A 13,977-nucleotide genomic window follows, 5' to 3' on the forward strand; every position below is an offset into this window, starting at 1 on the left:
TCTTCCTCCTCTTTCATGAGTAGTCTGTCCATCTCCCTCCATTACCTTACCAGCCATATGTTCAGGGTGTGCGGAGCTGTTGCCATCGGTAAGGAGTAGCTGACGACTTGCAACTGGCCGGTACACTTGTTTTGGCGCCTCTTTCCTCTTATTATTCTGTGATGTGTTCTTCACTAGAGAGTTCACCTCCACTTGTTCCTTGCCGGGAGTAGTTGAATTTCGAGACTCCCTTTGGCCGCTCGTGTGTGCATGTTGTTCTTTCGATGTGCCGTCACCAGATGTTGTCCTCCTTTTATCCTCTAGTGCCCTTAACTTAGGGCCAAACTGCAGTTCCCCTTTCTCAACCCTGGGGCCTGGGTTGGGACAGAAAGGATCTGAATGACCTAGACGGCCGCAAGAGAAGCAAAAGTGTGACACTTGCTCATATTGTATGTCATATAGATCAGTTTTGCCCATCTTTGCCGATTGAATCAAGATCCATCTCCTCAATGGCTTCTTGATGTCAACAGAGACTCTCGCACGCAGATATCCACCAACATGATCAAACTGAATAGAAGTGGCTACCTTATCAATTTGCTGCGCAATCAATTTTCCCCATGCATCATTCCGCGGATTGTATGGGAGATTTGGAACCCTAGCCCATAAATTGAGCCGATTACACTGGACCTCATCAGGTCTCATGCAGTCCTCAAAATCAGCCAATATGACGGCGTTTTTGCTAATATGCCAAGGTGAGCCTTCCCAGATCCGTTCGCGATCGCACTGGGATTCGAATTCTGCCACAAAGGTGTTCTCTCCCATCGATCGAAATTGGAGTCCCCTAGGGTTTCCCCACACCGGCCGAAGTGTGTTGGTTATGGTCTGAATATGGAGGAGATTCTGGTGCAAGACCCTGCCCGCCAATAGCCACTTCTCTGGTTTGCCTTCTTCCTTATCATCGATCACCAGCGATGTCGCCTCCTCATCGGTGATCCCTAGTTTCCCGAGTTTCTCTTCGAGCAGGGCCCTGGCCGTCCGTGGGGAGACCGGATCCGCTGCCCGATGATCGCCGCTGGCTGATGCAGACATCTTCTCGCGGAATCCAGGGACGCCCCGCCATGCAGATCCGGCGTGCGCTGTCGAGTTCCGCTCGAAACCCTAATCACCAGAGGTTTCAGGTCTCGTGAAAAAAACAACGCTTTCCAATGCTTCTGTACGTCTGTCCATCTGATGGTTGCCGAGACGGCGAAGCGTGGCCCATAATATTTTCGTTGTAGAAAAAAGAGTATCAAAGTACTACAAATCAGCCGGATGATGCAAGCCTAATTTAAGCCGCCTCTAGAGATGCCCGATTAGATGTTCTCAGCCGCAGGATCAAGCAGCACTGCGCAGCACGGATCGCGCCCGGTGGCGCTCCATTGCAACGTCGACGCCGCTTCATTGCAACCCGGTGAAGCTTCAACGGCCCCGCGACGCTTCCACTCCGGCAGCTACTGGCAATGCTTCATTGCAACTCCGGCGGGCCCCTCGGCAATATTGCATCACAACAACGGCGCCCCGACGATATTTCATTGCAACTTCGGTGCCCCCGATGATATTTCATTGCAACTCCGGTGGTCCCGGGGATGTTGAATCACAGCACCGGATGTCCCCCGGCAATGCTACGTTGCAACTCCGGCGATGCTTCATTGAGAAAACCGACGAGCCCCCAACTGCAGCACCTCGCCACTCGCTTGAAGCACGACAGAGCGCCAGTGGTCCTCTGTCGCGACAACACCGGCGACCCGATGTTGTGCAGCTCCTCTCCTCAGCCTCCCGTTGTAATAGCATGTGTGGCGAGTGGCGACCGCCACGCACCGTGGTCGCCTGCAGCTCCGGCGGCCGCTTCCATGCAGCCCCGCGGGATCTCGCAGCAGCGCCCCTTGTAGCAGCAGCTCCGCCAGCAAACCGCTGCATCGTAGCACCGGGAGTCACAGGAACTGGTACGCGAGCGCAACCCCCGCTGCGGCCTCGATCGTCGGCTTCGTCGTGGCAACACCCTTGCAACACCTCAAGTAGCCGTCGTTGCCTGTGCAGGCGAGGGGAGGCTGTCCTTTTGCTATGTAGCAGCAGGTAGGAGCAACGGTGGCCGTCGGCTTGCAGACATTGCAACAGCGGTGCACACCAACGAGAAGCAGAAGCTGGCGGTAGCGGTGGCCATGAGCTTGCCGGCGTTGATCCTGGTCTGAAGGAAGGAGAAGGAAAGGGAGAGGAGAGGTCTGCCGGAAGGGAAAATGGAGCGAGGAAGACGATGGGCATAGGAGAGGAAATGTGCGGCTGTGGGGATAAGGGCGAGGAATAAAGTAAATTGCACAGAAGTACCACAATTGAGGCATTGAAAGCAGATTGGTACCAAGATTGGTAATTTTTACGTGTCAGTACCAATTTTGAGGCGAGGCCTTGCAAAAGAGGCTAAAAGTGTTGTTTATACGTATTGACAGGGAAACTGACCGGTTAGGTCCGCCCGTCAGGTGCCACGCTGGCTAGTTGGCGCGTGCCCGCATGCTGACTCGGACAAGGCTGGGTCGCACCGTTTAGTTGCAGCCCGAGCCTCCGTCTCCGTCTCCGTCGTGCCCGTCGCCACCGCCGACCGCCCGCGCCGCCGTGAGCTCGAGGCCCGCTCCTCCACGACCGCGGCCCTGCTCCGGCCCCACACGCGCACCTTCCTGACCCCGACCCGCCCCGACCCGCCCCGCTGCGCCCGCCTCGCGCTCTCCTCCATCCGCTTCTGCCGCGGCACCAACTCCTCCTCCGCCTCCTCCATCGACGCCGCAGCTTCCTACGCCTTTGCCGCCACGGCTACCTCCTGCCTCACCTCCTCTCCCCTTCCGCCGCCTCCTCCTCATCATCCCCTCCCCCTCCCCCTCCCCGTCAGCCCCTGCGTCCTGCCCCGCCACCGTCTCGGCTCCCCGCGCTGGCGCCCCGGTGGCCGTGGAGCTGCCATGCGGGATGGCCGCCGGCTCGCGCGTCACGGTGGTGGCCCGGCCAACGAGGAGGGACGAGACGGCGTCGCCGCAGTTCATGGTGGAGCTGCTCGGCACCAAGGCCGTCCAGGGGGAGGAGCCGCCCAGGATCAGAGGCGACTTCACCGGCTGCCCCGTCATCGAGCTCAACACCTGCTATCGCATGCAGTGGGCGCTGCCGCAGCGCTGCGAGGGCCCGACGTCCCGGCCCTGACGAGGATAGAGGTGAGCTCCTTTGATTCCACAGTTCAATCTAGCTTTTTCCTTGCCGTTCTCTAAGAAATTTAATAGTAGTATCTCAATTTTGAAGCTATTTGTTCGTTAAAACCAACACAAATTTCATCAGTGAGTTTGCTTGCTATTGGTTCCAATTTCAGTTGATGGCCTCACCTTTGCCGGCTGAACCAGTCAAGTGTGAGAAATGGACTCGGGAATGTCTGAACAGTGGAAGGCCTCACCTCTGCCGACTGAACCTGACGAGCTGTTCATTGGCATCCTTTCTGCAGCCAACCATTTCGCCGAGCGGATGGCTGTCCGCAAGTCATGGATGATTGCTACAAGGAAATCATCTAACAGTGTTGGCCGGTTCTTCGTCGCTCTGGTAAGTACCTGTGGATGATTGCTACAACTTTGAAGTTATTTTGCTGACTTTGCAAACTCTAATAGAAGACTTCTTTACAAAATGGGAAAAAGAGGCCAACGAGGAGCTGAAGAAGGAGGCAGAGTTCTTTGGTGACATTGTTCTGGTCCCTTTCATGGATAGCTATGACCTCGTTGTTTTAAAGACTATTTCCATTGCTGGGTATGGAGTAAGAAAAACTAGTACGTGTTTAACGGGTCATATCTATTAGTTCCCCTTTCCAGTCTCATGTTTTAGTGCGTTCATGCTAGCCTCTGCCTTTCCTAAAGCAAGCATGGGTTTAACTCCAGCTGGAACTATGATTATGATTGCAAATCCAATGATCGTCTTCTAAACACAGGGTGTTATGTTTATCATGCCTACTAGTGGTATTAGAGTATCATATTTATTTTAGAAAAGAATAGAGTATCATCTTTCTGACAAAGTTCTGGTACTGGTAGTGATATATTTCACCCAGCATACATGAGTGTGATGTAATTTTACTGCTGCTCTTCAGGAATGGGAAGAAGAAGTATACCCACCTTACGCAAACGGACCGGGCTATGTTATTTCATCAGCGCTGAGTACATCGTATCTAAGTTTGACAACCAGAAACGGAGAGTAAGTCATTACCACCATCTTTGTCAGTCAGTAAGTAAATATCGAAGCATTTGTGTCAGTGTGTCTATAGGCTAACAAACGGATGTGCTTTCCCCTGATTGTGGGTTCAGAAGTTCGACAAGACTCGCCAGCCGGTGGAGTATTCGCACGACGTCAAGTTCTTCCAGGCCGGCTGCTTCGACGGTAACTACACCGCACACTACCAGTCGCCGCAACACATGATCTGCCTCTGGAGGAAGCTGCAGTCAGGGAGCGCTCAATGCTGCAACGCCAGATGACAATGAGATTGCTTGGTAGTTGAAAAGCAACACCCGGCTCTCTGGAGAATCAAACAGCAAGGATGAGTTCGAGTTTGATCTTGATTTGGAGGCCCTCTGGATAGTTAGCTTGCGTAATTCGCTCATTCTTTTGGTCAGTGGCTGGTTAATTCAGCTGCTGATTCTGACACTAGCTAGATGCTGACACCATGTACATGTGTCAATTGTTTTTGATCTAGGAACTAACAGCTTTGCTGATCTCACTTGTATACCGGTTGTTCTTATATATACATATTAGATGTTTCGAGTAAATCATTTTGTGTGTTCAGAGCTGCTCCTGTGCATTGTCGATTCCACCTGCAAGTCTAATTGTTCTAAGAAGTATGCATGTCGCAGATGCCGGTTGAAGCTCCACGACATGCTCGTGCCACGCAGCGCTGCGGCAGCGCCCACTACATGCGGTAGCAGGTGTTGAGCTCAATGACGGGGCGGCCGCTGAAGTCGCCTCTGATCCTGGGCGGCTCCTCCCCCTGGACGGCCTTGGTGCCGAGCAGCTCCACCATGAACTGCCACGACGCCGCCCCGTCCCTCCTCGTTGGCCGGGCCATCACCGTGATGCGCGAGCCAACGGCCATCCCACACGGCAGCTCCACGGCCACCGGGGCGCCAGCGCGGGGCGCCGAGACGGTGGCGGGGCAGGACACGGGGGCTGACGGGGAGGGGGAAGGGGATGAGGAGGAGGCGGCGGCGGAAGGGGAGAGGAGGCGGGGCATGAGGATAGCCGCGACGGCGAAGGCGGAGGAGGCTGCGGCGTCGATGGAGGAGGCAGGGGAGGAGTTGGCGCCGCGGCTGAAGCGGATGGAGGAGCGCGAGGCGGGCGCGGCGGGGCGGGCCAGGGTGGGGAAGGTGCGCGTGTGGGGCCGGAGCGGGGCCGCGGTCGTGGAGGAGCGGACCTCAAGCTCACGGCGGCGCGGGCGGTCGGTGGTGGCGACGGGCACGACGGAGACAGAGACGGAGGCTCGGGCCGCGACTAAACGGTGCGACTCAGCCTTGTCCGAGTCAGCGCGCGGGCACGCGCCAACCGGCCAACAGTGGCACCTGACGGGCGGGCCCAACTGGTCAGTTTCCCTGTCAATACGTATAAACAACATTTTAGCCTCTTTTGCAACGTCTCGCCTCAAAGTTGATACTCACACTTAAAAGTTACCAATCTTGATATCAATCTGTTTCCAATGCCTCAATTGTGGTACTTCTATGTAATTTACTCAGAGAAATAAGTGGCGCGTAGGGCCCAGCTGGAACGCGTCGGCGCGTAGGGCCCAGCTGGAACGCGTGTCGACGCTGTTTTCATCCGGTTTAAAACAAACATTTTCCATAATATTTTCGTTGTTAAAAAATAAAAAAAGGAGCAGTACGTATAATATTTCCAATTAATATTTCCAATTCCCGCTCCGCGTCGCTTTTTCCAAAATTCTTCGTGCTCTCCACCCCCCTTCCTTCTCGAGGAAGACTCCGACCCTCCGCCCCCCTTCTCCCGGAAGAAACCCCACACCGGAACCGCAAAACCCCAGCCCACCCACCCAAAATTTCGATAACTCCTCCTCCCCCCCTCCCCATTCCCTTCCAAACATCTTCCAGGAACACGAGGAGGCCGAGGGGATCGGACGCGAAGGCGAAGGCGAGAGATGTCGGCGAAGCTGCGGGTGGAGGAGCTCCGCGCCGAGCTGCAGCGCCGCGGCCTCGACGCCTCCGGCACCAAGCCGGCGCTGGTGAGCCGCATTCCCTTCTCGAGAACTTCCCTAGCAGCCACGAACGGACCGACCGGGTGCTGTCTCGCGGCTCACGCTAGGGTTCCTCTCTCACACCCACGCCGCCGCCCCATCCCCCCTCTCGCCGCACCCATCCAATCTATTGTGTCTCGTGTCTCTCTCCGGGCGGCGGAGGCGTAGCGGGGCGCGATGGCCGCTGTGGGGCGTGCGCGGCTCGGCGGGCTGACGGAGCGCGGGGTTGGGGGTCGGGGGTCAAGGACGAGCGGCGGTGGCGGCCTAAGGTCGCGTGTGGCAGGCACGGGCTGTGGCTGGCTGAGCGCGCGCGCGCACAGGCGGTAGAAGCGGTCACGGGCTGTTCGCGCTCCTTTTCTCTGAATTTTGCCTCGACGGCACCGGTAGCAGAGTCACGGACAGGAGCAGCAAATCTCTCTGAATTATCGGATTTCCTGCTCTGTCTTTTTGCGTCATCTAGCTGCAATCCGCTGGCCAGCATTTGCTGTTGTGTGCACAGTTAAGTTGCTGAATGTGCGCACCATGTGCTTGTGCATATGTGTATATATGCCCACACCCGCTTCTCTCTTGTGATGTGTATCTTTGTGCTTACAAACATTGAGACATATGGGGATTGTCGTTGTGACTTACGTCCTGCAATTCCTTTTCCACTAGGTGCTAAGGCTGGACGTTGCAATCCGTGAGGAAGAGAAGGAGGCGGCTTCTGCAGCTGAGATATGTAATGTAGATGGCATAGACGGTGTGGTTATGGATGGCGAAGCAGAAAGCAAGAGCAAAAGGAAGAGGAAAAGGCATGGTGAAGGTGAAAATGAGGAGGAAAATGACATTTTGGATGTGGCAAAGCTACAGAGCATGGGCTATCGTGAGCTGCAGGCTTTGGCCAAGGCACGGGGGCTCAATACTAATGGGGGCAAGAAGGATGTTCTACAGAGGTTGCTCTCCAGCCCTGCTACTTCTGTTGTGGATTGTGGTATTCAAGACAAGAAGGAAGTAGCAGAAGGTTTGTTTGTCAATTAATTTGCTCTGAACTTTACCTGAGTATTAACTGTTCACTGTGTATTGGTTCAGCTGATGATGGGAAGGTTGAGGAGCTGAAAAAGAAAAAAATAGTCACAGATGTGATGCTGGATGCGGCACAGCTACAGGGCATGGGCTACCGGGAGCTGCAGGCATTGGCCAAGGCACGAGGACTTGCAGCGAATGGGATCAAGAAGGATGTTATTGAGAGGTTGCTATCAACCCCTGCTAATTCTGTGGCAGTTGCTGATGGTGGTTTCCAGGACAAGAAGAAACTTGCAAAAGGTTTGTTGATCTATTAATTGTATTGATCACCGGAGGGTGAGGTTTGAACTTTACCTGTTTTTTGGCATGGTCGTTTATGCATTTTTGTTCGTGCAGGTGGTGTTGGGGAGGTTGAAGAGGAGGTGAAAAAGGAGAAGATTGTCAAAGCCACGAAGAAAGGTGCTGCAGTGCTGGATGAGCACATCCCTGACGATATAAAAATGACCTATCATGTATTGCAAGTGGTGCGTGAGTTTATTATTGGTTAATTTTTCTTACCCATATTGTACCTTGGATGTGTGCACTTCAATTGAAACCATGGTTCACTAAATTCCTACGTCCTATGCAGTATGCATGCTGAGTGAGTTCAAATCAAAACATGATCTATCCATGAATGTCAAACTTAGACAATGCAAAACATGATCTGTCATGAATGTCAAACTTAGACAATTCCTCCAACCAAATTAAATATTTTCATTCATATGGTATCTGATGCATTACATCATGTTCAGGTTGTCACTTTGGCTTTAATATTCATAGATGTGATAGCCTATGGCGGCACCCAAATATACCATCTTAGCAGGCCTAATTTTACCATGTGTTTAGAGAATAGACCAACAAAAACTTTCACTGGCATCCTTCATGTATCATCTTAGTATTCACTATGTAGTATGTACAGTAGCTACAACGCATTCATCTTAGTATTCACAATGTACAGTAGCTACCTTGAACGGTTATCTGTTCTTTCTACTATTTTGTTCACATCTTCGTTATACATATTTTATTGCAGGGTGACGAGATTTATGATGCCACCTTGAACCAGACTAATGTTGGAGACAACAATAATAAGTACTATATCATTCAAGCTTTAGGTTTGTCCTGCAACTGCAAGTCACTGTTGCTTACTAGCACCAGCACCACGAACCTATGAATGATGTGTAACATTCAATGGAAAATTAATTAGTGTTTGTTAACTGTAGAATCTGATGCTGGTGGAAGCTTCATGGTTTTCAATAGATGGGGGAGAGTAGGGGCACGAGGTCAACAAAAGCTACATCCCTGTTCAACACGGGACGAAGCAATAGACGAGTTTGAGGGAAAGTTTGAGGACAAAACAAAGAACAGTTGGTCTGACCGCAAGAATTTTGAGTGTTATGCAAAGAAATACACATGGCTTGAAATGGACTATGGTGAAGTCGACAAGGAAACAGTGAGATTTGGCTTTTAGTACTTACTTTGCAGTTTAGCACTTTTGTTGTTTTTAATCCTGTGGTCTTCAAATTTCAGACTCAGGTTCAAAAGAAAGGTTCCATTACCGATCAGATAAAAGAGACAAAGCTTGAAACTCGAACTGCCCAATTCATATCCCTCATTTGCAACATAAGTATGATGAAGCAGCAAATGATGGAAATTGGTAAGTAACTTGACAGTTCCTGCTTTTTGAACTGACATGAGCATCATAACATTCATCTGTTACAGTGAGCTTCTTATCTGTGTTTATATGCTAATTTGATATATTGTTAGCACCCTGCAATCTTCATGATGTATCACCACCTTCATGTTCTGATGTGCCCGTACATGTATCTGTACAACTTAGGTTTCTATATGATTCAGGAGTTATAACTAGTTAGTTTTAGGAACTGAATACAAAGAGTTAATGGCCATACTAGAAATACATATGATCATCTGCTCAACTACTGGAGTTGGATTAATTCGGTTGAAAAAGATCTTTTATGTTCTATGTTGTCCCAAAAGTTTTCGTTCTTTGTTTTTGACAGGTAGATATACCTGTTGCTTACTCATGTAGCATTTGCTTTTACTAATTCATCCTGCCTAACCAATTAGGTTATAATGCTGATAAACTTCCCCTTGGAAAGCTAAGCAAATCTACAATACTTAAGGTGAGTTATTTTGATGCATCTTTCCTTGGAATTATCAATTCAGTATGCATATTACGCGTTGAAGAAAATCGCATAACATGAACTCTAGTACTTATAGATTTAAATCGGTATGCGGTAACAGTTTGCATTTTGAGGTCTTGGTTTCATTTTCCATTATCTTGTCCTTTCTCTCTATTTTGATGGTGACTTTTCAAAGCTTTCCACAGGGCTATGATGTTTTGAAGAGGATTTCCAATGTTATTTCAAGGGCAGACAGAAGACAGCTTGAACAATTGACTGGGTGGGTCCATCTTCTGTTTTTATCTGACTGCAACCGTTAAATATAACAATTACACATGCCAATTGTTTTTAGTGAAAGCTAGTTCATCTTTGAGGATTTGAAGGGTAAACATCTCCAGGTTTCATTTTTGATAAAATGGTTCGGTCACTAGGATGGACTACAGTTAATGGCTGTTTTGCCTATGTAGCATAGTCGCATAGACTTATCAGGATCTGCAGCATGTAATGATGATAGTTGTGCAATGCATGACATGCAGCATGTAATGATAGTTGTGCAATGCACGACATCATTCACCATATTTGTATGTCATGTTGTTTAAAGACCTATATTTACTACAATTTCTTATATTACCTTTGGCTACAGGGAATTCTACACCGTGATTCCTCATGACTTTGGTTTTAAGAAGATGCGTGAGTTCCAAACTTTCTAGATTAACTGAACTTCCAGCCAATATTTAGCATATCCGGCTATGTTTTATACCTTGTAGGAGCAAATCTGATCTTCTAACAAATTTATCTGACAGGTGAATTCCTTATTGACACTCCTCAGAAATTAAAAGCTAAGCTGGAAATGGTAATAGTATTACTATGTTCGGCATGTTCGGCTTAATCTCAGCATTTTAACTGTCATGAGTTGTTAAAATCTTATGCTCAACAAATGATTCTTTTCAAGAAAACTTTCGGAACAATGGATGTTCTAATATTTATGTGGTTCTGTCTCCATCATGTACACTACTGTCTAAGGAAGAAACTTACCTGTCATCCATCTCAAAAGAGCTATCAGGGTTGTTCAAAATTTATGTGGATTGTAGTTTCACATTCAAATTGTTTTCTTGCAAATATTCATATTTGTATGCCACTATGACTTGCATACTACTGTCTAAAGGAAGAAACTTACCTGTCATCCATCTCAAAAGAGCTATCAGGGTTGTTCAAAATTTATGTGGCTTGTAGTTTCACATTCAAATTGTTTTCTTGCAAATATTCATATTTGTATGCCACTATGAATTGCACCGTTGTCTCTATTGCCTCCGATTTCCATGGAATCTTCTCAGTGTTATTTTGTTGCCTTTTCTTAGGTTGAAGCCCTTGGGGAGATTGAAATTGCAACTAAGCTTCTGGAGGATGATTCAAGTGACCAGGCATGATATTTTGCAAATAAATCTGTTTAAAGATTGAACTCTGGAGTTACATCAGTTGCAAATTTTTTATTTATCTTTGATTTTCAAGCTTGTGGTTCATGTTATTATGCATAACATGCTTTCATACTGTCTTGGATAACCAAAACTGTGATATGAATTTCTACTTGTTGCTTAAACTTGTTTTCCCATTGTTTTAAGTAACTAAAGCATCTTTGTGCTTGTATACCCTTTGCACATGTTGCAACCTAACTGCAACGTGTTCTGGAATGTAGGAGGATCCACTGTATGCTCGATACAAGCAACTTCATTGTGACTTTACGCCTCTTGAAGTTCATTCAAAAGAGTACTCTATGGTAATACTTCTACAAATAATCTCGACCCACAATGGTATTTACGGCTCTTAAAATTACATATTGCTCACCAGGTCCATGAAGGTGCAACTGTCATTATAACAACTAAAGTGGGGATATCTTTAGCATTTTCTTCTTTTAAAATGTCTGATTACTTTATTGATTGACTTATCACGCTTGAATGGCTTTACTTCTTATCCACTACATTTATTCTTTTAATCTTGTGAATGTTGATGTTTGTCCAGTTTTTTCTTGAAGGATTTTGGGTTTAACCATGTTTGAAAATCTCTGCTGTCCAGATAAAAACATATCTGACGAATACACATGGCAAAACACACTCGGGTTATACTATTGACATATTACAAATGTTTAAGGTGTCAAGACATGGTGAAACAGAGCGGTTTCAGAAGGTCAGTGGGTCTTCCTAATCCGCCGCGTCTAAGCATTTCAAGAGAACTGCTATAAATGTCTATTTCTCAAAATATTCTTGCAGTTTGCTAGTGCAGGAAACAGGATGCTTTTATGGCATGGTTCTCGGCTGTCCAACTGGGCTGGGATATTTTCTCAGGGTAATGCTATCCACGATTGTCATTGAAGCTTTTTATTCATAAGTATAGAAATAGATTTGCTTGTTTGTTTTACTCCCTCCATTCCAAAATATAGTGCGCCTGCGCTTCCCGAGGTCCAACTTTGACCATAAATTTAGCCAACGAGACCAACTGCGGCGGGAGAAAAAATTATATAATTGAAACTTCTTTCGAATACGAATTCACTGATATAATTTTTGCTCCCGCCGCAATCGGTCTTGGTAGTTAAATTTACGGTCAAAGTTGAAGCACGGGGATAGAGGAAGCACTACATTATGGAATGGAGGGAGTATGAGTTATGACATACTAGTTGCTGTTCCTAGTTCCCGGAAATAGCATTTGGGTCCCATCAAATGTACATTAAGATTAATTTACCTAATTACCTTCATCTGCATGAATTTGTGCTTCATCATTATCTGAATGTATTTTCTGGTGGAGCCTCTCTTATGTTAACTGCCTTTGTTTATAGCCTCAACTGTTTGTTAGTATAAATGAATGGCAGTTTTAAAACTAACATGATTCTTGCTCTCAGGTTTGAGAATTGCTCCTCCTGAAGCGCCTGTTACTGGCTACATGTTTGGAAAAGGGGTTTACTTTGCCGATATGTTCTCCAAGAGTGCAAACTACTGCTATGCTTCACAAACATCTAGATCTGGGGTGCTGCTTCTATGTGAGGTCTGTTTATCGTTGTCACCTCCAAGATATCAGGATCTGGGATTTTGCATGTTACATGTTAGCCCAAGCGTTGTATTATTCACCTCATCTTATCCATGATTGAGTGTTGGTTTCAAGAGCCCAACCATTTTTGTGTGGTTATTCATGTGTTGATGACTTGCATTTCTATGTGGTCTGCTTTTAACGTTTACTCAACTTACATCTGCCAGGTTGCACTGGGCGATATGAATGAACTACTAAATGCGAAGTACGATGCTGATAACCTGCCCAAGGGAAAACTAAGGTCAGTTTCTGATGCAACATGCTTTCGATCAATTCCAATGCTCACTTGATTCGAAAAGGAACACCAGTTTTACATTATGTCTTTCCTTACAAAAATCAAGTCTTTATTTAGTCAGTACTATTCCCAGACCACTGGATCAGATGGGGGATAATATTGTTGTGTGTAAAGTGCACAATTCTATCAGTTGGAAACATCTGGTTAATAACATAAATATTGCTGTTGCTGCTTGATACGAGTATGAGAAACATCTGGTTTCAATCATTTTGATGCAGTACCAAAGGAGTTGGCCAGATGGCACCAGCGGAGTCGAAGGTCACTGAGGATGGCGTTGTTGTTCCACTGGGAAAACCCAAAGAGGAACCTTCAAAGAGGGTATGTTGTTTTGTTCACTTTGTCGGTACACTGTTGTAATCCAACCCTGTAGAAATGCAGGAGCTCTATGATGATTAACCATGTCACTGGTTGCAGGGTAGCTTGCTGTACAATGAGTACATTGTTTACAACGTAGAGCAGATCAGGATGCGGTACGTGCTCCATGTTTCCTTTAACTTCAAGGGAGGACGGTAGACAAGTCAGGCTCGTGGGAAGCTGGAAACTGGAGGCAATGATGCGGGACCTCCATCGTAGCAAAACCACCTTTTTGTTGAGCAAGTGTTTAAGCCTTTCCTCGCATTTTAATGCCGGTTCCAGGCTCCCAGACTCTGATGGCTGATGCTGCGTGCATATTTAATGGCAATCTATTTTCTCAATGACTGCATTTCTTTGTGGACAGCAACCAAAATGAACCCTGATGAACAGTAAAGTTTGGAGAAGTTGTAAACTTTGTTATCTCCCATGCATGAGACACGCCGTGCATGGATCAGCCGCTCGCTTTAGATGGAGATTCGGATAGATGCACATCTCTTCTAGTTGTATTTCAGCCAGTCATATGTCCTACTCCCACTCCTAAGGCTGTGTTCGGTTGGCATGGTTTTGAAGGGGTTTGGCAGGGATTAAATCCCATACAAGTCAAATCCCTGCCAAAACCACTCCAATCCCCTTGAGACAGGGTGTAACCGAACAAAGCCTAAAGTAGCATGTGCTTAACTGATACTCATGGTCCATGCACCCACTCCTTGCCACATTGCACACTCATGTTTTTTCAAAGTTTGAAATCAAAAGCCTGATTTAGTATCAGGCACTCAGTAAACAAGCCATTTGATGGAAAAAACTTTGGTCTA

At 47.5% G+C, this 13,977-nt stretch overlaps 1 protein-coding gene and 1 pseudogene across 1 annotated transcript; both read left to right on the forward strand.

Annotated features, from left to right (window-relative positions):
- The first annotated feature begins 1,624 nt into the window (after positions 1-1,624).
- On the forward strand, positions 1,625-4,790 carry LOC123153563 (uncharacterized; annotated as a pseudogene).
- A 1,239-nt stretch (positions 4,791-6,029) lies between these two features.
- On the forward strand, positions 6,030-13,577 carry LOC123148594 (poly [ADP-ribose] polymerase 2-A). Its single transcript, XM_044568059.1, has 19 exons — positions 6,030-6,247; positions 6,914-7,259; positions 7,328-7,561; positions 7,658-7,785; positions 8,331-8,412; positions 8,521-8,750; positions 8,828-8,954; positions 9,386-9,441; positions 9,648-9,721; positions 10,085-10,131; positions 10,245-10,294; positions 10,800-10,862; positions 11,135-11,215; positions 11,512-11,622; positions 11,706-11,781; positions 12,332-12,474; positions 12,684-12,757; positions 13,030-13,129; positions 13,226-13,577. Exons 1-19 carry the CDS (start codon positions 6,164-6,166, stop codon positions 13,322-13,324), a joined length of 2,205 nt encoding a protein of 734 aa, XP_044423994.1. The 5' UTR covers positions 6,030-6,163; the 3' UTR covers positions 13,325-13,577.
- The last annotated feature ends 400 nt before the right edge of the window (positions 13,578-13,977 follow it).

The sequence above is a fragment of the Triticum aestivum genome, chromosome 7A, assembly GCF_018294505.1.
Source record: "Triticum aestivum cultivar Chinese Spring chromosome 7A, IWGSC CS RefSeq v2.1, whole genome shotgun sequence".
Lineage (NCBI taxonomy): Eukaryota > Viridiplantae > Streptophyta > Magnoliopsida > Poales > Poaceae > Triticum > Triticum aestivum.

What these genes read in the sequence shown, in the direction of transcription:
- LOC123148594 (XM_044568059.1), top strand. Translation starts at nt 6,164, where the DNA reads ATGTCGGCGAAGCTGCGGGTGGAGGAGCTCCGCGCCGAGCTGCAGCGC. An exon ending in CCGGCACCAAGCCGGCGCTG is followed by an intron (nt 6,248 to 6,913) that starts GTGAGCCGCATT and finishes CTTTTCCACTAG; the next exon opens with GTGCTAAGGCTGGACGTTGC. An exon ending in GTGAAGTCGACAAGGAAACA is followed by an intron (nt 8,751 to 8,827) that starts GTGAGATTTGGC and finishes TTCAAATTTCAG; the next exon opens with ACTCAGGTTCAAAAGAAAGG.